This window comes from Plectrocnemia conspersa, unplaced genomic scaffold (assembly GCF_051122295.1).
Source record: "Plectrocnemia conspersa isolate PC_06_02 unplaced genomic scaffold, ASM5112229v1 ptg000001l, whole genome shotgun sequence".
Taxonomy (NCBI): domain Eukaryota; kingdom Metazoa; phylum Arthropoda; class Insecta; order Trichoptera; family Polycentropodidae; genus Plectrocnemia; species Plectrocnemia conspersa.
The window spans coordinates 18,659,564-18,684,593 of NW_028277165.1; the positions used below are offsets into that span (position 1 = coordinate 18,659,564).

Here is a 25,030-nt window from a genome sequence, read left to right on the forward strand (position 1 = left end):
AAAATGGTCGGTGCTGCCTCGTGCACTGGTCACCTATATATTGTAAAAACCATGTAAAGCATATACTTTTTAATAAAATACTACTACAGTGGCTCAATCTCTGTTTAATTGCCACCCGTTACCAGCCGTCGCTAAAGATTAATTATATTACGTAAACTTATACATAATTTATAAATATGTTAATAATGTTTGCGAAGAGTCGTAAGTGAATGAGCTCGAGACAGCTAAACAGAATTACCTGACTGTAAATTCTCTTACTCGACCATTATAGATTGCTTAACTAAACCTTATATTGGTCCTACGCTTGCTCTTATCCCTATTAATCTATTGCCCTGTCTTGATCTGCTATTGTTCCGAGATGCTGGCTTTTCCTGTTGTTCGCAGTTGATCCCGCCACTGTCACCAATTTTTTAGCTCGATTTTAATTACTTACTAAGGAATCCCAAATTAAAGTGGTAAAAATTAATATCCCAAATCTTCTAAATCCTTATGTCAGTCAGTGTTACCAGAGTGCCGCCATGTTTTGGCCATAATAAAACCTAAATAAATATATGTAAATGGACGCCCACAGTTAATATATCAATATATTAAGCATTTTATTGCGATGCTCTCGATCTCTTTGGTAGGGACTAAGCTTTTAATAATCAATTAATTTGTTGGAGCACAAATTAGTCACTTGGATTTTTGTTACTGACGGAAGTCAAATTTATTTTTAGTAACAATAGCAAATAGAAAATATCTAATACAAATAAAAATTGAATGTAATAATAAAATGAAAAACATTTGATGGTCATTAAATTTAGTCTTGTTGCCAAAATATATCTCGAAGTAACGAGGAAACCCGTTATAACGACGGTGTCAAAAGTCGCGTCGGTGTCATTTTTATTACATCCGAGTTATTTACCCGAATGACTTTTGGAAACGGTAGTTTTAAACATGTAAATTAAACGTTAGTCTTTTAATAATACTTTATATAGTTTAATATACAATTATTAGATATAACCACATACTAACCGTGACTTCATTCCCAAAGCAAATATTAACTCTTATACGAGTTAATGTATTCTCAAGGTTTTCCTGTTATGAAATAGTATATTTTATTACCAGTCTATCAATCAAGTAAGTTATTTGGCTTAGATTTCATTGTAATACTTAATCAATTGTTAGTAAAATATATATTATTTACAGTCGAACAAAATGGACTCAAAAACGTATGCAAATAATGTGTTGAACGCATACAAAAAATGGGTGATGCAAAATCCCGGTCGAGCGACCGAAGTCGAGACGATGGTGAAATGGCTTTCGTATTTCGTTGCAGGCAAAGTCAACAATTCGCCTATATTTTCTGAGTTTATATACTCGGTATCAAATCTATTCTCTCTATATAACGACATTTTAATAAGGAAGGCGCACAATGAGGTAGATTGCCTTAGAAACACGGCCAAGGACAGACTGAAGCTATGGCTTACTATTCTGCATTATTGCGAAGTATTCATGGAACTGGCGTCCAGAGGGAAATGGGGAAACAGAGGTAAATGGAGTGCAGCTACGGTTATACAGATCGTCAGATGCATGTCGAATCTTATCCTCGTTTATAAATACAACGAGACCCCTGTGCTGCAGCCTCCGATGTCGCAGCTGCAAAGACCGAATATGAACAAAGATAACAATCCAGAAGAAGTAAGAAACGAAGGATTTACATTGAAGAGAAGCGGAAGAGTGATCAGAAGAATCGAGGCGGCACCACCCATCCCATTGAGGAATTGGAAACCGATTACCAACGTTCATAGTGAATCAATTGCAAACAATATTAGCGGAGGCGACGTTCAAAAGAAAAAGTTGGCCGAAACTTTGTATATTATCAAACCTTTGATTCATCTCGGTTCAGTCGCTTGCTTCGGTCCGGAAGCATGGAAACAATGGTTGTTGTCCTTAGGCTTAGATTTGGCTAGTTTACGCTTGTATAGCGAAGAGCTTGAATCGTTATCTTTCGATCAACGATTAGAGATTTATCGCAGAAAGTTGTCGATGATACTTTATCTTTTGAGATCGCCGATGTACCAGAGGCACAGCTCCCATTACATCAACCGCCTTTTGAAATGTCTGTCTGCTCGCGTTCCGTTGATGAGCATCATTTGCAATCCAATTTTGCAATATATGCCGCACTGGCAGGATACTTACTTTTATATGTGGCCAAACTAGACTTTTGGTGATGTTATTTATTATAATAAACATTTTCTTATACATCTGTTTTTATACACACATAATATATTATATATAAGCCAATAAAAGATATAGCAATATAAAATGGGTTTTTTTATTTCTTAATTGTTTAAATGTATCACATTTTCAGTTATAAAAATATATTTATTTATGCTAAAAATTGTTATATAATTTGGTAATTATTTTAATTAAAAGTATTGACTTCTTGGCTTCAAACCGATCTGAAATCCTCCTTTTGGTATCAGCGTGAAGGTTGTCTTATCGAGCACTAGTGGACATAATGTTTTCGACGTTTGTACAAAATCAAACTTTGCCAAAAGATGGAATATAATTGATTTGACTTCCATAAGTGCAAAGCGAGAGGCTAAAATCAAATATATTAAATTATAATATTTTTACTTATAGAATAACAAAATGATTTCAGCTGTATCATAAATCTTGTTTTCATAAGTCTCATATGTAGGAGGAGTAAGAGGGAATACCTCCTTTTGACAATATTTGATTATTTTCAAACTTACCATCCAATTAGGACTAGGTTAAGAGCTACTCGTTTATTAGAACCATCGTTAGATAAGTGCCTTCTTCACTTTTATATTTATAATTTACATCAAAAGAAAATATAAGAAGATCAATGCAACTGCCTTTACTTGTTAGTGATAGTTAGTAGGTTATTTATAAATTTTGTGAGGCAATCATATCAAGTGTTGTGCATTTGCTTTGATTATACGAAAGCTAAATCGGGGGACATAGGAGCTCGAAGTGTAGCTTGACGGAGGCAAGGTGGGATGAAGCCCCCCGATCAATCAAAAATAGTGGCCCATCGAAGTTCTACAGAAATCCAAAGGATGTATTAAATATTTAAGCCCTCAAATTCAAAACGAATTAATAGACTGCTGTACCTCCAAGTTACAAACAAATATAGTTGAAGACTTCAATAAAATTCCTTTTTTTCGATTATTGCAGACATAACACAAGATTTATCAAAAAAAATGACTATTTGAAATATTTCGTTATTCGTCGAAACCGACTGATATCGATATTTGCAAGGATTTCCTTGGTTTCTATGAATTAAGTGATCATACCACAATGGGAATAATAAATGTTTTGATAGATGAAATGAAAATTAAGCTGCAGATCAAAAAGTGTTTCGGCATGGGTTTCGATGGTGCATCAGTGGACATATTTATGAAGTAAAAAAACAAATTAAGCAAATACAACCAACAGCAGAATATATTCATTGCTATAATCACAATCTTCATCTAGCTATAAAAGATTTTATTGAAGGTATTCCAGAGATTGCCTAATTTTTTACAACTGTTCAGGATGTTTACATACTTTTTGGTCATAATCTTAATTGCTGGAATTTTTGATGAAACATAACTATAAAATTAAAACTAAACATAATTAGAAAACATAACTAATCTATAATTACGTTAAAATCATTGAATCCCAGCAGATTCTCAAAACATCTTACATTAATTATAGTTTTAAAATTACATTATTACGATGTCATTAAAAGTTTAGATAAAACTATGTTGAATTTCATAAAATCTGATGAGAGAAACGAAGCAAGATCAATTAAAAAACATATGGAAAACTATGAATTTATTTTTCTGATGATATATTTAAGTAAAGTGTTATCTGAATTGGACGCAACTATAGTTTTCCTGCAAATAAAAATTGCGTTGAAAATCTAAAGTTCTTCACCAGAATGAAACAAGTTAAAAAAAAACAGGCTTAAAAATGCTACTATTAATTTGTTTAAGATATATAAAATTTATATTTATTAAAAAACTGGAAGAAAAATAGTAATCAACAACAAAAATCGTACAACTATGGGAGGAGGTCGGCTATTCAATTTAAGCTTCAAACAAGACACTTTAAAGACATCAATATTTCTGAACTCAAAATTATTTGTTGATCAAAAATGTACACGAAAATTGAATTAAATGATTTTTGTAATGAACTTCCACAAGATGAAATAAAGTAATAAAAAAAAATATTTTTAGTTCTTATTCGTCTAAGTAATCAGCAAAAAAATAATTAAGGGCCAAAAAACCGAAACATGGATTGCCAGAAGAAAACATAGGATCCAACATGTGCGTCTTAATAGGCCATAGTATTTTTTATGAATTTTCTTGATTTATTGCAACGATTACAAACGTTAAGGACTGATTCATGGAAACGACACATGCAAGTTGTTTTGTCCCTTGTTTCTTTTACACAAAGGGTTCCAAGGGCCCTACAAAATTAACAGTAGGGTTTTGGTGGATCTCGAGGGCAACTCTGTCTAGGTATACGAATTTTACAAAGATAGTGTCTGAGACGACAAAACCAGCCCTAGAATTTGCACACTAATTTTATAAAGCTCGATCCTTTTAGATCATAAATTCGTGCAAGCTGCTAATGCTTTTTAATTTGTTTTAAGTCAGAAAAGAAAATATGATTATATTATCTATAATATAAATCGATTAAACCAAGTGAATGATAATTGTTAAATATTTATTCTTATCATTGATAACACATTTCATTGATAACATAAGCAAAACATTGCTTTTAAAATGATTAGTTACAAATATACATAGTATAACTAACGGAGACATACAATTAAGGATTCTAGAAGGGGATAAAATTATTCAAAATCATCTCAAATTGAATCTGCCGAAATATTAATAATTGTTATGGTATATAAAAAATAAGAACGAACAAGAAATTTATACTTGAACCCAAATTCTAATCAGTAATATATGATGAAACAACGGATATAACTTAAATATCGCTATATTAACACATAATAATATGTATGATCCTGTTTCACCTGCCACTACTTGCCATGGGCTACCTAGATAAAAAAAACATTGTACAAATATGCAATTATTATTAATTAATACGATGCTCCTTAAAATATCAATATATATTTTTAGTTGTTAGTTAGTAAATAAAATATAAAAAAACTTTTTGAATAACAAGAAATCAACAGCTGAAATTATTGTGTTACAATTATCTTATCTTTGTAGCAAAAAATAGTAATATTATATAGTACTCATATCAGATTAATTAAATAAAAATAGTTTACCAATGCAGTTTCTCGGTCCGACTCCAAATGGCATGTATGAAAATGGTGTTATATTATCTTTATTTTCATTTGAAAACCTCTCTGGATCGAACACCTCAGGATTTGAATAATAATTCGGGTCATGGTGTATTGCTGCTATCGGTATCCATACTGCATCGTCAACTTTCAACTAAAATAGGATTATGAACCATAATTAAAATCCTAGTGCTATAGTCTAATGTGTGCCTTGGCCTCGTCCAAGATTGTCCTCTATCTCGCTTTGTACTAGTTTACATTGCATCAGTTAGATCTGATTAATTAACCAGTGGTGTAGTAGGGCCGACATTTTGCTACAACCGGAACATGTTTCGGTAGGATTTGTTAAAATATCTGTTCAAAGTTCTTTAAGCTTAATTTAATGGTTAACAACAACACATTTTTAAACAACACCCTGCACAACCGAACTACAACCCAACAAACAAATAACCATGGTTATCGTCTCCAGGTTCACACAAATTGAAATCTAACTGATCCCCTGAAAGAACTCTCCGGTACTTCTTTTTTATCAATAACCAATGTAATTAACGCAGTCTACCCCCAAATTTATTAAAAATTAATCGCCTTGCAGGTTTTGTCTATGTGAGATAGACGTCCGACCCACATAGAGAAAACAAAGCATTTAACGACGTCAGTCTCTCGGTATAGTCAAATATCATCCTCGTAAGTAGACATTCCTCTGAAGCTGGCGGCTTTGAGCCGCTAAGAGTTTATTTGTATTACCAGAAATGGTCTTACTAAGCGTTTAATTATTCTGAATGAACGATTGCTTTGAAATATATCATAGACTGACTGACATACATACAATAATTATGACTAAGATGAGTAAAAATTTACTTACGTTGTGTGGTTTACCATTAGATTTGGTTGCCGGAAGTGAATAAGGTTTCACACATTTTCTATCAGTTAAAATAGCAGGTGGCCATTTTCTCAATGTTTCTAATAATTATAGTATATTAAATTGATAAATTTAATTCAATAAAAATATTATATATAATATATGTACAGTACCTGAAACGACCATATCCATGTATTTCATGCCTTGTATTACATTATAAGAAACGTTTCCATTATTTTCAATCAACGCATCATCAATTTCATTCTGTAATTTTTTCTGTATTTCAGGATTTAGTGCCAATTCATGTGACATGAAACAAAGGACAGTTGAAGATGTTTCAAAGCCAGCAAAGAAGAACAGAGTCACTTGCGCGATTAGATCATCATCAGTCCAGTCTACGAAATAAAAGATTAATGAAAATATCTATTCAGATATCGAATAATTAAAGGTACATATTCATACGTATTTTTATATTAGATTTTCCAATGTTAGATTCTTCAACAGATGAAAATTCAGTACTCGTTTCATTGGATATTTCGTGTTGCAATGAACCTTTTTTGGCTTCCATTAAAAGATGGATCATGTCTTGCCGAATAATATTATTGTTCCTCCTTTGATCCATTTGATCAATGACTAGGTTTCTGAAGAAGTTTGTAGCTTTAGGACTGAATAAGTTGGGTTTAACTATCTATAATTAATATTAAAAGTATGTTATATATAGTAGAGTACATTAATATTACAACTCATAGTATATATACTTTAGCTAATTTAGGAAATGCTGCTAGAACCATAATTTTTAACATTTGAAAGGCAGTAAACGTCGTGATTTCTTTTCCCAATGTATAAAAGGTGTTTTTATCATCAGTAAACGAATTAATTTTTATTCCAAATGCGCACGATGCTATTATATCGTTTGTGTGTCTAGTGTACGCATCCTTCATATCTACTTCTATATATCCTAAATCTTGATTTATAGATTTTTAATTAATTTTATAGATAACAATAAATTTATTTTATATTTTACTTTTATTAGGCAGCTCTTTTATTTTCTCTAGATAAAACTTAGTCATAAGCTCTCCGCATTCGCTCATTAAAACAAACATATTTTTTATCTTCGAACTGGTGAAAACGGGACTTAACGTTGTACGCATTGCATGCCATTTTTTACCTAAAATAATATTACAATAATAATGGCTATCTATTATTAAAAATACAAAGTAAATAGTATATTCACCTGAAAGGTTCAACAAATTTTTACTAAAAAACGAATCATCGTCAAGTGAGTTTGAATGATCTTGAAAATGATCAAAATCTTTGATTGTGATTTGTTTAATAGTTTCAATGTCTCTCAATAAAATAAATGGACTTTGAAATTGGTAAAAAGCTATATATCTTAAATTGAACGTGATTCATTAATATTTTGTATTTATTTATTAATACAATATATCAATACTTACTTTTCTTCAGGAAATGCTAAATAAGCTTGTTTTAATATATCTCTCAAGTGCATTTTCTTTAGGACTGTTTCGCCAACGTTACCAACGATCGGATAGGTCGGTAGTGCTTTAAGCTTTTTTCTTTGTAAAGCATTAACATTCCAGCTCAAATATTTGTATAAAATTCCCAATATTATGAGGAACAAGAGAAAATAATCCCAAAAATTTGGAGTGTAATCCTGAAAAAAAGTATTAAATTATAATATATTATAATTTAATACTCATTTTAATATCGTGGTATACAGTGGTGGTAAAGCTTGGGGTCATGCTTTGCCCTAAAAATAAGTAGCAGAGCACTAATCCCACGTGCTCCGGGCCACTTCACCACTAATCCCACATGCTCCCGGCCACTTCACCCACAAGGCAAGAACATTTTAACTAAGACTTTTGTCGAAAATAAGTTGAAATAACTACTAGATTAATCACTTTCAAATGAACATACTAGCACTGCTTAAAGTACGACTAGAATATTTAGAATCATTAAATGAAAAACACGTTGAGTGCACTTTTTATGGAAGCTAAATACATACACATATTATTTATGGCAAATATGTATTAAATATAATGGTACATAAATTAACATATCCATCTGTTTTTAACATTTTAATTATCACTTTTACATAATACTTTGTATTTATGTTATAATTTATAAAATATACATATGAGTAAATTCACACAACAAATATATTGGAATTACATTTATGTTATTTAACATGTGATAAATATTTTTGTTGTAGATCTAAAATATATTTAATGGTTTTTTTATATTATATTATCAAATTAAAGTTAAATGAAAGTTGAAACACAATGGTTTTTTCATGTTTTGTTAGAAAAAAATATAAATATATTAATTCAATAGATAAGAGATTTAATACTTTTATATATTTTATATATTATAGAAGATTTTAAAATTAATAACCAGATATTTATCGTGAATTAATATATAACACTTATCTTCAAATTGTAGTAATGTGAATATTTATATATTTTTTTAGATTTGCATACAAATTTAGGTCATGAGGACATCTGGTCATTCGCAACATTTAACATTGAAAAAAACATCAGTTAGTGTTTATGTGTACTCATTTTAATTAAAACCGAGGTCAGTTATTAATATCATTAGTGTATGTAAATATTAGGGATCATAATACACAATTATACACTGTTTTGAACGATATTGACTTACCATTTTCGCAAATGGTTCTCTCTACGAGTCAAATAACAACCGAACGATGGAAGCTTAAGCTGATCACTGAATACCGTTAAGTTTAGTGATGCGACCAGTTATACTACCATTTTGTTCCAAGCCGGTCTGTATCGCTGGAGAGCAGCTGTTTGTTTATCTTTGCGAATTTGCGGTTTGCCAGTGTCGTATTGGAATTTGGTTTGGATCAGTATTAAATAAAATTACGGTAATGCAATTATTAAAACGGTTTAGAACAATTATATATAAGATATTAAGTAGAAGAAATACGCATATAGCATATTATATTTTATTTTAATTCAACGGTAAAATGTTCTGTTTATCCTAATACTATCTGAGGTGCTAAATTTATATTTCTGCTTGTTTATTAAAACTAGCGAATGGAACGCTTTTTACAGTCTGCTGTGAATTTCTGGGTCAACGCAACTTTTTTAAAGAATATTAAATATCCTGGTTTTCGGGTCAATTTTTTAATCTCGAAATACCGCTTTTGAGTTTCGGAAATACTGATATTTCGGTAATAATAATTTAACTTATTTTCTATCTTGTACGGAAATAACATGATTTTTTTGTTACCAGATTTGCGACTTCCATAAAATTGCAGTATTTTAACCCTTATCTCTTTTGTTCATCTGAATTGCCTTTATATATAATATATATTCTAAGAATAATGAATGCACCCATTTACAATTTTAACTTGAAAATAAATAGCTGTGCGATACACTTTTAGTATTAGGATTTTACCGCTCACTAATAAGAATGATATGCTTCTCAGAAAATATGTAATTTTGACAAATAATGAGTATTTGAAGGTTAAATGATTAAAAGATTAACTCGCAATACTATTAAACTAAAAACCAGTTCTTAAAACGTGCGCCTAAAGTTTTTTTCTTAAATTCAAACAATTGCTCTTAATGATGATTTTAGTTTGCTTTTAGATGTGATTATCTCTTCCTTACAATATATTTATAAACATTAGTAGGAAATGTGGAAACTACTCGGTCAGTTAAAATGCACTTATTATAAAAGCGCATTGACCATGAGAAAGCACTTGTCATAAAAACACGTTAAAAGCGCAATAAACAAAAACGCTATTAGGCTTTACGCCGACATGTACTATGTCGACGAGTACATTTGTACGTGTCAATCGAAGATTAGCAGGGATTTGCATCTCTAAATGCATTAACTCCGCCCGTTCGGTGCCTTTACAATCACAAAATAATAATTTTGCTTTGAAAAGGCAGACATAAGTGCAGTCACTCTACGATTCTAATAAGAGAAAAGATAGAAATAAACATTAGTCCGCTTTCAAATCATCGCAATTGGTGCATGAGTCGAGAGGAACTGAGAGCAAAGTAACCTCGTCCATCTCGACTAAGCGTATATAAGCGCATATATAAATTACCGACTAACATCTTTAATACTCGCACCAACCGGAGTTACACCAAGCACTGACTGATAAAGCAGCTGCTTTGCTTCTTACGCCAAACTTGGCTCAGTCCAGATTTCAATCCAACCTTCGGAGACGATGGTGTGATTGAATGACGTGAAAGAAGATGTTCTTGAAACTTGTACTTGTCCGTTAAGGAATACAGGGCTCATTTTCTCAGCTTTTATGATTCTCCCGATTGCTGTAAATGGCAACAATTTTTTTCATTACTCATTTTAAAGATGTTACCGACACGTAACTTTTGATTTTTTCAAAGGCAAATGCCTCCACCTGCCTCTCTCCCAAATTAACGTCCCTGGCTACATGCACTGCTATGGGTTGTGACATACATATTCTTTGGTTGCTGATACGCGATGCTATCGATTATAAATAATTATTCTATAAATCTCTACTACGTCAAAAGATATAAAATCACCTAATATTCTATAGTTGAACTAACGTATAGTATTTATTTTATTTGTTTTTTTTTAATAGTTGTGCAGGCCATAATAGCTTTACTTTGTACCTTGCACATTAAAAACAATAAATATTAATAAATTACATACAAAATTCGGTTGCAATTAAGGTTATGTAATGTAAAAATATGATTTATTTTACCAATATTAATAGTCTTATCTCAACCATTTTAAATTATTAATTTCTATGTTGTAAATGTATTTTTTCTCACATACGAATAGGCCACTATGTTTTACCAGTACGTATTATATTTATTAGATTATCACTGGTATTTTATACAATAGCTAACAGCAAATTGGCAATTAGTTGTTACACTACTTACAAATCATAACAAACTTTTACATTCCTGTAGATATTCGATACTATTATCTTGCTTTGTAATTGAAAATTTGTCAAAATATGAAATAATTATAATACAACAATGTCACATTAATGATTAAAACAAAATAAAATCACTGTTTTAGTATTCATGTTCTCAACTATTTATTTCGATGAACAACGACCTAACTTCGTAATTTATGAACTACTATTTTCTTCTTTACATAATATTTATATCATTATTTTACCGGAAAACAATTTTTGACAATAATTATGTTATTTCACGGTACAGTCATATACTAATCAGATTAGATAAACTCTATGATAAAAAAAATCAAGGTTAATGTTGATGTATACGATTTCGCCATACTGTGAAAAACTGAATTAAATACATATTGCACGTAATTGCATTATATAATATTTGTTTATCATACAATAACAATAAACTTATTAATGGATGGTTATAAGAAGAGACTATTCCGAATATTCGAATACCGAATATATTTGCCTGTTTTTTTAAACAATTCTTAGTCTGGAATATCTAAACACCAAAAATCGACCAACTCTAAAACAAAGTTGTGTATTATTTTTCTTTAATATACCGCTTCCATAGCTACAGTCCAATCGTGCTTTATTTGCTTCGTGAAATTTATTTTATGTGTTTTTATCTCTTTTCAAGGTGACGGATAATTAATCTCTTCTGATTTTCAGCTCCCACCTTGATCCGGTTAGTGGTTTCCCACGGTGCTTCATTTTAATGAAGAAACCCATTTTTCTTCAATTGTTAAAACGATTTAACAGTCAATATTATACGTTAATCCCTTCAAGTGAATAGGGAAGTGGTTTAGTTGTTGAACCCAACAAATTTATTGCGCTTTCTTTCAAGCTAAGGTTAGTGAATATTACATTTATAATACTATAATCCAGTATCGCGATAAATGGGAATCTGTAATTAAACTAGATTGATTTTGTACGCATATTTATTAAATAAAAATCATATTTAATTAAAAAAATTAAAAAATATTTATTTACAAATATATATCTACAAATCTCTCGGCTTAAGACCAATCCAAAATCCACCTTTAGGAACGAAATCTAAATTACCTGGAAGAAAAGTTAATTCTCTGTTAGTCTTAGCCGTTTCCACGAAATCGAATTTCGCCAACAAATGAAAAATTATAGATTTGACTTCCATCAGAGCAAACCTGGAACCTAATAAACAAAAATTAGCGTCATTAAATGGACTAAGCATTATTACAAATATATACATACCAATGCAGCTTCTGGGCCCGAGTCCAAATGGCAAGTATGTCATGGCGTCAATTTTGTGTTTGTTTTCATCGGAAAATCGTTCAGGATCGAACTTTTCCGGATTAGGATAATATGCGGGATCGTGATGGATGCCATATATTGGTATCCAAATTCCTTCTCCCGGTTGAATCTAAAAAAATATGCAAAATATTTATTATACTAATATATTTTTACATCATTATCGAAATACATACTGTATATCCCTCGCTTAAATCACCAGAAGGTGGAAGTTTAAAAGGTTTAATACATTCCCTATCTGTGGCAGTTTGTGGTGGCCACATTCTCAGTGTTTCTGATATAAAATAAATGCATTAAATGAATACAAATCTATAACAATATATATTTATATATATATTATATATTACCAGAAACAACCATATCCATGTATTTCATCTTCATGAGAACGTTATAGTCTAAGTTGTCTCTAGTTTTGACCAGAACTTCAGCTATTTCTTCTTGAAGCTTCTTTTGAATATCTGGATTCACTGTGAGACTATGCGCTACTAAGCAAAGTACAGTTGAAGAAGTGTCAAAGCCAGCAAGAAAAAATAGAAGCGCCTGCGCCACAATATCATCGTCGGACCAATCTTTACATATATTTTAATGTTGCATGAGAATTTATGTTAAAATCATATACAAAACTAAAATGTTTACTTCTTTTAACTTTTTTCTTGCCAATTTCTGATTCTTGAACAGTAGCAAAACCAGCATCATTACGACTTTCTTGGTCATCTTCGTGAAGCAATGAACCTTTCTTAGCTTCCATCAGTAAGTTTATCATATCATTCCTGATTATGCCTTGTTCCTCTCTATTTTTCATTGTACCCAATACTAAATTTCTGAAGAAGTTTAAAAGTGTTTGATCAAATACCTTCATCTTGGTCAACTAAAAAATCATAAAATAAAAAGTTGTATGTTGTCTCGTATTCAATAGCAATAGCTTACCTTCATTAAACGCGGAAACGAAAAAGACAAGAACAACTTTACAATTTGAAAGCCACCAAAGTTGAACGTTTTTCTACCCATTTTATAAAATAAGTTATCTGGTTCGTCTAAAGAATTAACTTTAAGACCGAAAGCTGCAGTCGCAATTACATCATTTGCGTATCTTGTGAACGCATCTTTCAATTCCACTTCTACAAGACCTCTTTCTGAAAATTTATTAATAAGATTATATTTACATTATGTTCATATGTCATTCATAATATACATACCTTTACATACATCTTCTTTCATTTTAGTAAAATAAAAATTCACCATCTGTTTTCCAATGTCATCAATTAACTCGAACATATTCTTCATTTTGGAACTAGTAAAGGCAGGACTTAAAGTTGCTCGCATATCGTGCCATTTATCATCTGAAGTAAAAGACATTCTAAATTTTATTGACATATATTCATATTTTATTATTAATTTGACCTTTTAATGATAATAGATTATTTCCAAACAACGAATCAGTCTCTTTGCTGAGTGTGAATAGATGATTGACGAAATGATCGAAGTTCTTTATTCCAACTTGTTTCAGTACTTCAAGATCTTTTATCATTATCAATGGATAATTGATTTGCATGTGTCCGACGTACCTGATTCATTATTTTCATATATTAAAAGGACAGTTTTTTTAAGTCTATTTTATTTATTAACTAACTTTTCGTCAGGAAATGCATTGTAAGTACGGTTCACAAGGTTTAAGAAACTCTCTTTCTGTATCATCATTTTTAACATATTACCGACAATTGGGAACGTTGGAAGACTTTTTATTCCTCTTTTTTCAAAGTACTTTGCCTGTCTTCTGCAATATATGTACAGTGCTACTCCTCCGATTAGTAAAATGAGCAATAAAACATCCGATATTCCATATTGTCGATTCGATATATATTCCAGCAACTAGAAATAAAAAACATATTCATATTTAATGATAAATATAAGCATGGTTACCAATATTTCATTTTAACAAAAGTAAGATGTATATAAGATTTATAGAACTGAATATTATGTATATAAGATTTATAGAACTGAATATTATTTTAGTGATAACCAAAAATATTATTGTTATCCCATCGAGCTAGATATCGTAGATGGCAAACTGTAATTGTACCCATTGCCAAACTATAATTGCTTGTCTGTATTATGTTTTACAACTCTTATCTTTAATACCAGTTAGGTTTTACTATAACAGTACTTTTACAATAATAATGTTTATTTTTGAGAAATTACCCAAATATTAGAATAATGATTTTCAAAGATATTATGTGTACTAATACGTATTTTTTTCATAAATCTGAAAATATTTACAATTGCCTTTCTTTCTGATCCTTTATTTTCCATTACGGTTTTAAAATGTTTAGGTTAACGTCAAGTTGACGTAAATAATAACAAAACAGTCAACATAACCTTTAAAATGAGCAGTTAACTCAATGATCGACGATAAACTGTATATTCCATATGTTCTTTGTTACGAAATGATTTTTAAATATAAAACATAATCAGATCTTAAATTTATTAGGTGATACAATTGTTATTTTACATATTTTGTATAAAAGGACAGCATTTAATTTATAAATAACAAAGAGGCACTACCATAATTGTCGGTAACCTTGAACGATTCAAAGCGAACACTCCTCACGAAGTTATGTGGAAGACTAGTCAATTTAGCGAGTTGTTTTCTGATCACACTAATGCCTATTACGCACTGACTAGTCACCGGCGACTGTACTTCATATGGTTTTAAATGGGTGCATACGCACGCAGGCGCCGAGTCTCCCGAGTGTCTGGCGCGCCCCTGCGCAGCTTTTTGATTTTTAAAAAAATACTTCTTTCACTAATATAAAACAATGAATTTTCTACATTAATTATATATCTATTGATATTATTTAATTTAATTTAATTGTATTGATAAATAACTTATCAGATAAGAGACAATGCATTGATACGTTGTTGTTATGCATAGTTTAAATTCAATATTAGAAAAATATATTAAATCATTAAACTAGATGCTATGCCTCAAATGATTATCTTAGTGCCAATAGAAATACTTTCTCACTATTTAAAATAATATTATGTTATAAGTTTAGCGAATATAAATATCTTGCGGTAACTGGAAACCTGCAATGGAACATGATTGAAAATCCATTTATTTTCTTATTGTGTATTTATTTATTAAAAATATTATTTCTTAGAACTTATAAACTTATTCCTACAAATCTCTTGGTTTTAGTCCGACCCAAAAACCGCCTTTAGGAATTAAATTGAAACCAGTGGGTAGTAAAGTTAATTTTCTGCTGGTCTTTGCAGTTTCCACAAAATCGAACTTCGCCAACAAATGGAATATTACAGATTTGGCTTCCATCAGAGCAAACCTAGAACCTAAATAAATAAAAAATGTCAGTACTTGGTTACAATACATGTATATACCCAATACTGTGTAGATATGTATGTGACTTTATCCTTTAGCAAATATATAAATAATTTCATTATAGTTTATATGTACAAACCTATGCAGTTTCTCGGCCCGACTCCAAATGGCAAAAAAGTCATGGCGTCAATTTTGTGTTTGTTTTCATCAGAAAATCGTTCAGGATCAAACGTTTCCGGGTCAGGGTAATAAGCGGGATCATGATGGATGCCGTAAATTGGTATCCAGATACCTTCTCCCGGCTGAATCTAATGAAAACAAACATTTAATATTTAATAAACTAATAAAAATGCATATAATTATTAAAATTCATACTGTATATCCTGCGCTTAAATCATCAGAAGGAGGAAGTTTAAAAGGTTTAATACATTCCCTATCTGTGGCAGCTAATGGTGGCCACATTCTTAGTGTTTCTGAAGAAAAATAAATACATTAAAATATGTCAAATTCATAAATATAAATATTAATAATGTAAATTACCAGAAACAACCATATCCATGTATTTCATCTTCATGAGAACGTTATAGTCTAAGTTGTCTCCAGATTCAGCCAAAACTTCGTCTATTTCCTCCTGTAGCTTCTTTTGAACATCAGGATTGACTGTGAGCTCATGCGCCATGAAGCAAAGTAAAGTTGAAGAAGTCTCAAAACCAGCAAGGAAAAATAGAAGCGCCTGCGCCACAATATCATCGTCGGACCAATCTTTAAATATATTTTAATGTAGCGTGAGAATTTATATTGAAATAATTTTAGAAACTGAATTCCTACTTCTTTTAACTTTTTTCTTGCCAACTTCTGATTCTTGAACAGTAGCAAAACCAGCATCATCGTGACTTTCTTGGTCATCTTCGTGAAGCAATGAACCTTTTTTTGCTTCCATCAGTAAGTTTATCATATCATTCCTGAGTATACCTTGTTTTTCTCTATTTTTCATTGTACCCAATACAAGATTTCTAAAGAATTGTTTAATTGTTTCATCGATAACCTTCAATTTAGTCAACTGAAAAAATAATGTAATAAAAGTTGTGTATTGTCATATAAATGATAGGAATATCTTACCTTCATCAAACGCGGAAACGAAGAAAACAAGAAAAATTTAACTGTTTGTAAGCCGCCAAAGTCGGTCGATTTCTTGCCCATTTCATAAAAATTGTTATCTGGTTCATCTAAAGAATTAACTTTAAGACCGAAAGCCGAAGTCGCAATTACATCATTAGTGTATCTAGTAAATGCATCTTTCAATTCCACTTCTACAAGACCTCTCTCTGAAAATTTATAAATAAAAGGTATATTTATATTATGTTCGTCACTTATACAAATACATACCTTTACATTCATCTTCTTCCATTTTCTTTGTATAGAAGTCGACCATCTGATTTCCAATCTCATCAATGAACTCAAACATATTCTTCATTTTTGAACTAGTAAAGGCAGGACTTAAAGTTGCTCGCATATCATGCCATTTATCATCTGAAGTAAAAAACATTCTAAATGTCATTTACATTTATTCATATTTTATTTTTAAATTAACCCTTTAATGCGAAAAGATGATTTCCAAACAATGAATCAGACTCTTCGCTAATTGTAAAGAGATGATTGACGAAATGATCAAAGTTCTTTATTCCAACTTGTCTTAATACTTCAAGGTCTTTTATCATTATCAGTGGATAATTGATTTGCATGTGGCCAATATATCTGAATCAATATTTGTATATTAAAGGAACTGTATTTTCTTAAAATTATATATTTATCAATAGCTCACTTTTGATCTGGAAATGCTTTATAAGTTCGGTCCACGACATCCAAGAAGCTCTCTTGTTGTAATATTACTTTTAACATATTACCAACAATTGGGAACGTTGGAAGACTTTTTATACCTCTTTTTTCAAAGTACTTTGCCTGTCTTCTGCAATATATGTACAGTGCTGCTCCTGCTATTACTGTTAACACTAATACATCCGATTTTCCATAGTGCCGATTCCATATATAATCCACTACCTAGGAATAAAAATATATGGTTTAAAAATCAACATATTTAATGATATGTACAAGTTATGATTACCTTTTCTTTGCTTATTTGAGATATTCCCCATGATTTTAACAAAATTAAGACGTACGCTAACATGATGACAGTTGTCGTAACTGAATAACATGTTTTATCTAGTGCGCCTTAAATAGGGCTATCTAATTTTAATCTGTTAAATATAACGCAATACAAGTGTTTTACAAAAAAATAACACATTCGGCTATCTACAAAAATATTTTTTGATATTTTATTCGGTATTCAAGAGTTATGTTTTTAATTATGTAATTGTCTCAGAAGTTAACCTGAACTGGGAATATTTTAAAAGAGAAAATAAAAATAAATGTCATTTATGCAGTACAGATTTTTTTAATAAAATTCAAACAAGTTCGGATGGTAAGTAAGTTCCATAGAATATTTTAAGTAATTTCTAAGTGTCTCTTAAGCAAATTGGACTGCTTCCATAAATTAATCAAAAGTTTTTCATTGCATTGGCATATCTCTGATTGATTTTATAGATATGATATGAAATACGCAGTATTAAATTATGAATCAAATAATTTTATATGTTATTTGATTTTTATAATATTTATTAAATGTGTATCATATTTAATATCATTTTATTTAATGAATTATATCTTTATCTCGGGTTGATATTTATAGTAATGGCGTATTTTTTATGATAAGCTTGGATTCTGCTGCTGTAATTTAACGTTCTAATCTATTGAGTTCTAAGCTTAGATCTCTAACATTGCACCAACACGGTGAAATATGTATTTAATAAAAACTGATTAAATTAGCAAATTAGCGATAAGCGCTGTTAATGCAATGAGTTTTAGTGATTCGCTGAATTTTCGGAATATTTGTGTTCATCGACTCGTTTTGCTATGATGTGAAATGGTAAAATGAGTATTCAAATTTAACATACGTACTTACATTCATACATTTTATATGCATTACAAAATCAGTCAAACCTTTACTATTTTTTACAGCAATTAAAAATATATAATACTTCCCATATTCGGTCTGGTATAAGCAAAACTTAGATCTAGAAAGCAGAAAGCAGATTTTTTAAGTAGATGAACTGCTTATTAAATTGTTTCATCTTATTTTAAAAATAGATTTTATTATTAATTAATAATCTTAATTGATAATTTAAAACTATTTTATCACTCGGTCGAATAATCTTTACCCAGTCAGATAATCTTGTAATGTACAAAGACCAATAGTATAAAACAAATTATGTCATTGTTAACAATTTATCATTGTTTTCAAAAGTTTTTAATAAATGAAATGATGTGGGATAAATAGATATATACATATTTTGATATAAACTACATTATTAATATATTTACATAGATGTAACGTATTTTATATTTAGTCTTAATTGTATTTTATATAATTATGGTCTAACGTATTTTATGTAATTATAAATTTAAAATTACATAAAATACTAGCGTGTCACCCAGCTTTACCTAGGATCAATTTAAAAAGCTTTATATTTGTTAAAAATATATATATATTTGGTTTATAAATTTCTGGGCTTTAAACCGATCCAAAATCCTTTCTCAGAATTCATATTAAAAGTGTTAGTTGCCAGTTTAATGGGATTTTGTGTTTTCGCAGTTTCAACAAAGTCAAACTTTGCCAATAGATGAAATACAACAGACTTGGCCTCCATCAAAGCAAATCTTGAACCTACAACAATATTAAATTAAATTACCAATAAATAGTTGTTAAAAATCTAATATTTAATATATTCGCACCGATACAATTCCTGGGTCCAACTCCAAATGGAATATAAGCAGCTGGATTGATTTTATGTTTATTTTCATCGGAGAATCTTTCTGGATCAAATACTTTTGGGTTTTCGAAGTACTTTGGATCATGATGAATGGAATAAATGGGTATCCATAGCGCTTCTCCAACATTAACCTAAAAAAATAATTACATTAGAGAAATTTGACAAAATGTTTTTAAGCTCTTAACATTGAACATATTATACAGTGCATCCGTCGTTAGAACCGTCTGATGGTAGTTTATATGCTTTTGAACATTTTCTGTCGACAGCCACTACAGGTGGCCATAATCTCAAAGTTTCTAAAAAGTTTATAATTTAGACGGAATTATAGAATATGAATAATAGATGCAAAATAGCTTACCTGATACTACCATATCCAAGTATTTCAAGTTTGCCAAATCATTATAATGCAAATTTCTGTTATTATTTAAAATTGCAGTATCTATCTCTTTCTGTAGTTTTTTCTGGATTTCAGGATTTATTGTTAGTTCATGGGCGATGAAACAGAGCAGATTAGCCGTTGTTTCAAACCCAGCCATAAAAAAGAGTACAGCTTGTGCAATTATATCATCATCATCCCATTCTATTTAATATTATTTTATTTTAGTTTACAGTATGAAATTAAATTTAATGCAGATCTATTGTAATCTAATTTAGTACTTTGTTTGACCGCTTGCTTTCCGATATTTGATTCTGTAACTGTCGCAAATCCAGCATCATTTTCCTTATCATTTTCTTCGTACTCTAGAGATCCTTTTCTGGCTTCCATAAGCAATTGAATCATGTCGTTTCTTAAAGTTTTATTTTCTTCTCTATTTTTCATCGTTCTGAGAACGATGTGACGGAAAAAATTCCTAGATTCTTCTTTAAATATGGTGATTTTAAAGAACTGTAAGTTTAATAGAAAAAAATATTTTATTGTACGTGTATATAAGTTTTGATTCACAAACTTTCATAATCTCTGGAATGGCGAAAAACAAGAAGAATTTTAAAAGTGTAATTCCTGTGACGTTTGCGGACATTTTTCCCATCTTATAGAACTCGTTTTCTTTATCGTCTAAGGAATTGACTTCAAGTCCAAAAGCACAAGTCGCAATCACATCGTTTGTGTATCTAGTAAAAGCATCTTTCATTTCCACTTCAACTAGCCCTCTTTCTACACAATTATTAAAAATAATATTTTATTTATTTATTGTAATAATCTTTCATTAATTCTTACCTTTATTTTCTGGCTCAGACGTGCTTTTTTCGTAAAAGTCGACCATTTGTTTACTGATTACCACAACCAAATCAAACATGCCTCTCATCTTTGAGCTGGTGAAAGCAGGACTCATCGTAGATCTCATATCGCGCCATTTTTGATCTGCAAATTATATAAAATAAAACCCAAGCTTAAAAAGCAAACAAAATATATTATTAAATACCTCGCATAACAAATAAAATTCTTCCAAATAAAGGATCTGCGTACTCGTCTATGCCACCAGCGTGGTTCATAAAATGATCGAAGTCTTTAATGGCAACATTTTTAAGAAGTTCCAAATCTTTAATCATAAGCACTGGCGTATTAAAACATCTAAATCCAACGTACCTGGTTTTCACACATTTTAATTAATTTCATTTTCATAGCAAGTTCATAAATATCGTATTGAACTCACTTGTGATTCGAATGAGAATTGTAAACCCTTGTTTCGATATCTTTGCAGTGAATCCTTTGTAGCAGAACCTCAAACATATTTCCTACTATGGGGAAACTGTTAGGCAAACATTTTACTCCTTTTCTTTCGAAATAACCAGCATCCCATTTTATATAGAATAATATTAAAACTATCGCTATAACTCCTAAGCAAATAAACATGACCTGAAAAAACTATAATAATGATAATATTTCTCGTACATAATATAAATAGTAAAATTCACAAGTAAAAATATTACTCTAATTTAAAATGCCTGCATTAATTGGTTTAATTAAAATTGATTAAGCTTCAGGGGAGCTAAGTCTAAGAGCATTTTTTATAGCATGCAACTCCAAGGTGACTGTCAATTGTTTCAAATGATACCGTGCAATGATTCTCAAACTTATTTTATATAATAATTAAAAAATATTGCTAGGCATGAAATAAAGTTATATTAAATGTATATGATATATTTTACTAGTATTATTCCCATTAAATAATATATTACACAATTATCAATATGTATAAAAATTGCTCGAAAATATTGTTGTATTTTATAAAATAAGGCAATTTGCACTGAGAACGATTTAATTATACTCAACTGTAGAACACTTTTTGTTATATGTTACATAATCACGTAATTTTTGATGACAACAGGCAGTTTTTAAGTATTTCACGCAACGTAGAATTACTTTTTTTTGCTAATATTTCGCGCAACGCGAAATTAAAATAAATAATGAGTAATAATGAAAGCATAGTAAAAACTTTCGATTTGCATCGATTTGATCACACAAAGTCCCTCGTTACAACTAGTAATAATTTGGGTTCCCCATAAATAGCACGCAAGGATTCTCCGGTGCACTGAATGAATATTTCTTTGTTACGAAACGGTCACGGGAAACAATATATCACCGTGAGGCTACAACATTCCCGTTGCACAATTCGACCTCGGAGATATCCATCAAGCAAATGTCACTATCTAAAGACGTATACATATTTCGTTGTTCTAAGAAGCGATTGCAACGTTTGGCTGGATGATCGTTGCATGAGGAGAGGGCAGGGCTGGTCTCCAATGAGGAGATGGCAGACATATGCTCGTTCGCCCGCGGACAACATACGGTCATGGAGGCTCACATTCTGAGAGGGACTCCACCATACGAGCACCGCAGCAGAGAGGGATTAACCACCGCTATACCAATCAGAACTCTAAGGATCTTCCACTGACATCATCCCTGAGCCAGCTTTTCCACCACCATTCAGAGAGTAACGATCTCGCCCATCATAGTCTGTCACAATATATGTAATTTAATCTAATACATTTCTGACAAGTTTCCACCTGCATCTTACTGACTGCGAGGTCACACCCCTTATAGTCACTAAGCTGATCTAAAATGTTTTTTATTTTATTTTTTTAATTTACAAAGAAATTTATTATCAATCTAAACTTTAGTTGTCGGTGGGTGAGAATAGTGCTAATATGGCTGAAATTAGATTATGCAGATAATTTAATATTTAAGGAAAATAATAAAGTCGTAATTTTTTTTATTTGGTACAAATATTTATTCAATAGGTGGCAGTACAATAAGCTTCGGTTTTGTAAGTAGATACAGAACCTGTCGTTCAACATCAGAGATCAAAAAAGGTTTACAAAATTTAAATATAAATCGTCAGCACCACGAAAATGGAAGCCGTAGTATTGCGAACAATGCTAGACGATGATAGAAAATAAAAGTAATACGATATACTCTATTTGCGTTAACACAGTCAGTACGAAAGTTATCCATTTCATCATTATTCATTGGGTCTACGCCCCTACTAGCTCTAAAACACACGATACGGATATACGTTCGATATACTTATCATTGATCAATATTAAAAATATAGTAATGATTTTAATTTCCATAAATTTGTTCAAAATATAAACATGAGTAATGATTAGGTAAAGTCTAAAATACAAAAGTCCAAATTACAAATTTTCAAACTTGTTTGCTATTTGTATTAGGAAAATGCGACGCCATGGAAATTATAAAAATGGTTGAAAATCGCTTGAACGAATTTGATACAATATAATGATGACGTTAGTCTCGATTACTGTCGGGCCAGCGTTATAGTAAAATTAGGACGCGAATGCTTGGTAAAAAATATAATACATTTGACTGTATGCAATGTATATCTTTAAATGTTAAAAAGCTTTATAGGTGAAAAAATAAATTTAATTATTTTTTAATCATTTTGGATATTGTGTAAACATAAAGCAGGATTTTATTTATAAATAAACTAATACATAACAGCCAAAGAGCTGATTACCTTGAACGATTTACAAAGCGAGCACTCCTCACGAAGTTACGTCGAAGACACTAAAAAAACTTTTATCTAAAATAACTATTTTATTTTTTATATATATTATACTTATAATTACACGAAAATAAATATATTTTTAAATGAATTTTCGTCGAATCTCTTCTTTTTTAGTTCGATCAAGACTCAGTGCCGAAATGACGTCAGTCTTCTATGATGAGCGCCAGTCTATTCCACCATACCACCCTCTGACCATGACCCTGTCCCCCTACTTAGCCATTCTTCCGGCTCACGCGTGTCATACTTTTCGTCCTGCTACTTCGTGATGTAACAATATATTTTAAAAACAGCTAAAAGCATCAAACGAGGTAATCACTGCTGACCTAATTGCTGACGAAAACTCATACGAAGGGCGATGGTCTCACAACAATATAATGTACAACAATACAATGAATATGACGGTATCCTTGAACGGTTCACAAAACAAACTGAAAAGTTATGGCTGGTTAATTTCGCGATTTGACTACGTTATAAATATTGACGTTACTTTAACTAATAGCCATTTTCTATATATCAAATATGAATTCGATTATATACCTCCTCGATGAGCTCGCCAGATATAAACATGTTTTCGGCGATAGCTATTAAGCTAGCGTAATTCACGTAGTATGCGACATTTGTATTTTTATGTGTATGTACATATGTTGATATTGCGAAGGTCACTTAGCTCATAGTTTAAGCAATGAATGGTTTGAACCGTGAAATGTGGAATTAGTGGCGTAACTAGAAAAATTTGGCCCGCATACAAAAGTCGAAATATTATCTTCTGCTCTTAAATGTCGATGAAGCTCTATTTGACAGTTGCGAAACGTCCATTTTCTGTTCAAACCCAAACCTAACCTAATGAAAATTCTAAAACTAATAATAGTTTTAGAATTTTTATTTGGTAAAGTTCAAAAAATCTCAGATAGATATCTTTAGCGATATTACTACGGACTTCTGACATGATAGTATTGGTCAAAGTGTATTTAAACCGAATTTTGATCAATAGGAGGGCTCAAAAACAATTTTTATTTCTGAGAAGGGATAATTGTTTTTTGCGCTCTCCTATTGGTAAAAATTCAGTTTAGATGTGCTGCATTCGATTCTCACTTACTGTACGTCGTAATATGTTATAAAAAGTTTTAATATGACGGTTGTTTATCAAATGAGTAATATTCACATATAGTAATTTCTTATATTATGTTAAAAAGCCGGTGAAAGAAAAACAAATGAGATGTTTAAAAACGTAATCCAAAATGTAATCCAACGTCTTCATATGAAAGATTGCTTCGAGAAATATTATACGATGGACAAATATAACCAAACGTCAATTATACAAACATGTAAGAAATTGTAATGTACATACATAA

General features: G+C 30.6%; 3 protein-coding genes across 4 annotated transcripts; 1 reads left to right on the plus strand and 2 right to left on the minus strand.

The window, feature by feature from the left end:
• The first annotated feature begins 801 nt into the window (after positions 1 to 801).
• On the plus strand, positions 802 to 2,308 carry Pex16 (peroxisomal biogenesis factor 16). Of its 2 annotated transcripts, none has more exons than XM_088182628.1 (3): positions 802 to 949; positions 1,034 to 1,119; positions 1,189 to 2,308. In XM_088182628.1, the coding sequence occupies exon 3, from the start codon at positions 1,198 to 1,200 to the stop codon at positions 2,200 to 2,202; it is 1,005 nt and encodes a 334-aa protein (XP_088038754.1). In that variant the 5' UTR covers positions 802 to 949; positions 1,034 to 1,119; positions 1,189 to 1,197; the 3' UTR covers positions 2,203 to 2,308. The 2 variants fall into 2 exon arrangements, with proteins under 2 accessions (XP_088038754.1, XP_088038743.1); XM_088182617.1 differs by having other exon boundaries at positions 826 to 924; positions 997 to 1,119.
• On the minus strand, positions 2,304 to 9,279 carry LOC148239067 (cytochrome P450 9e2-like). The gene is made up of 10 exons (XM_088182558.1): positions 8,856 to 9,279; positions 7,631 to 7,848; positions 7,408 to 7,565; positions 7,198 to 7,341; positions 6,932 to 7,137; positions 6,636 to 6,861; positions 6,347 to 6,568; positions 6,177 to 6,274; positions 5,300 to 5,468; positions 2,304 to 2,587 (listed from the first exon to the last, which is right to left on the minus strand). Exons 1-10 carry the CDS (start codon positions 8,856 to 8,858, stop codon positions 2,412 to 2,414), a joined length of 1,620 nt encoding a protein of 539 aa, XP_088038684.1. The 5' UTR covers positions 8,859 to 9,279; the 3' UTR covers positions 2,304 to 2,411.
• Positions 9,280 to 12,101: 2,822 nt separating this feature from the next.
• LOC148239068 (uncharacterized) lies at positions 12,102 to 23,915 on the minus strand. The gene is made up of 30 exons (XM_088181262.1): positions 23,740 to 23,915; positions 23,628 to 23,677; positions 21,303 to 21,505; positions 21,072 to 21,235; positions 20,867 to 21,010; positions 20,598 to 20,803; positions 20,308 to 20,536; positions 20,009 to 20,230; positions 19,852 to 19,946; positions 19,613 to 19,781; positions 19,383 to 19,544; positions 17,886 to 17,992; positions 17,586 to 17,821; positions 17,355 to 17,518; positions 17,150 to 17,293; positions 16,883 to 17,088; positions 16,592 to 16,823; positions 16,304 to 16,525; positions 16,139 to 16,236; positions 15,903 to 16,071; positions 15,608 to 15,774; positions 14,057 to 14,295; positions 13,828 to 13,991; positions 13,623 to 13,766; positions 13,354 to 13,559; positions 13,063 to 13,294; positions 12,774 to 12,995; positions 12,603 to 12,700; positions 12,370 to 12,538; positions 12,102 to 12,309 (listed from the first exon to the last, which is right to left on the minus strand). The coding sequence occupies exons 3-30, from the start codon at positions 21,500 to 21,502 to the stop codon at positions 12,140 to 12,142; spliced, it is 4,980 nt and encodes a 1,659-aa protein (XP_088037388.1). The 5' UTR covers positions 21,503 to 21,505; positions 23,628 to 23,677; positions 23,740 to 23,915; the 3' UTR covers positions 12,102 to 12,139.
• Between the last annotated feature and the right edge of the window lie 1,115 nt (positions 23,916 to 25,030).

Excerpts from the sequence above, each read along its gene's own strand:
- Pex16 (XM_088182628.1), top strand. The coding sequence starts at position 1,198 with ATGGACTCAAAAACGTATGCAAATAATGTGTTGAACGCATACAAAAAA.
- LOC148239067 (XM_088182558.1), bottom strand. Across the intron at positions 5,469-6,176 it reads CTAATGGTAAACCACACAAC|TTGAAAGTTGACGATGCAGT; the intron begins GTAAGTAAATTT and ends ATCCTATTTTAG. Across the intron at positions 2,588-5,299 it reads CGGACCGAGAAACTGCATTG|CCTCTCGCTTTGCACTTATG; the intron begins GTAAACTATTTT and ends ATTTGATTTTAG.
- LOC148239068 (XM_088181262.1), bottom strand. The coding sequence starts at position 21,502 with ATGTTTATTTGCTTAGGAGTTATAGCGATAGTTTTAATATTATTCTAT. Across the intron at positions 13,767-13,827 it reads TAATCTATTATCATTAAAAG|ATGATAAATGGCACGATATG; the intron begins GTCAAATTAATA and ends CTTTTACTTCAG. Across the intron at positions 12,310-12,369 it reads CGGGCCCAGAAGCTGCATTG|GTTCCAGGTTTGCTCTGATG; the intron begins GTATGTATATAT and ends TTTGTTTATTAG.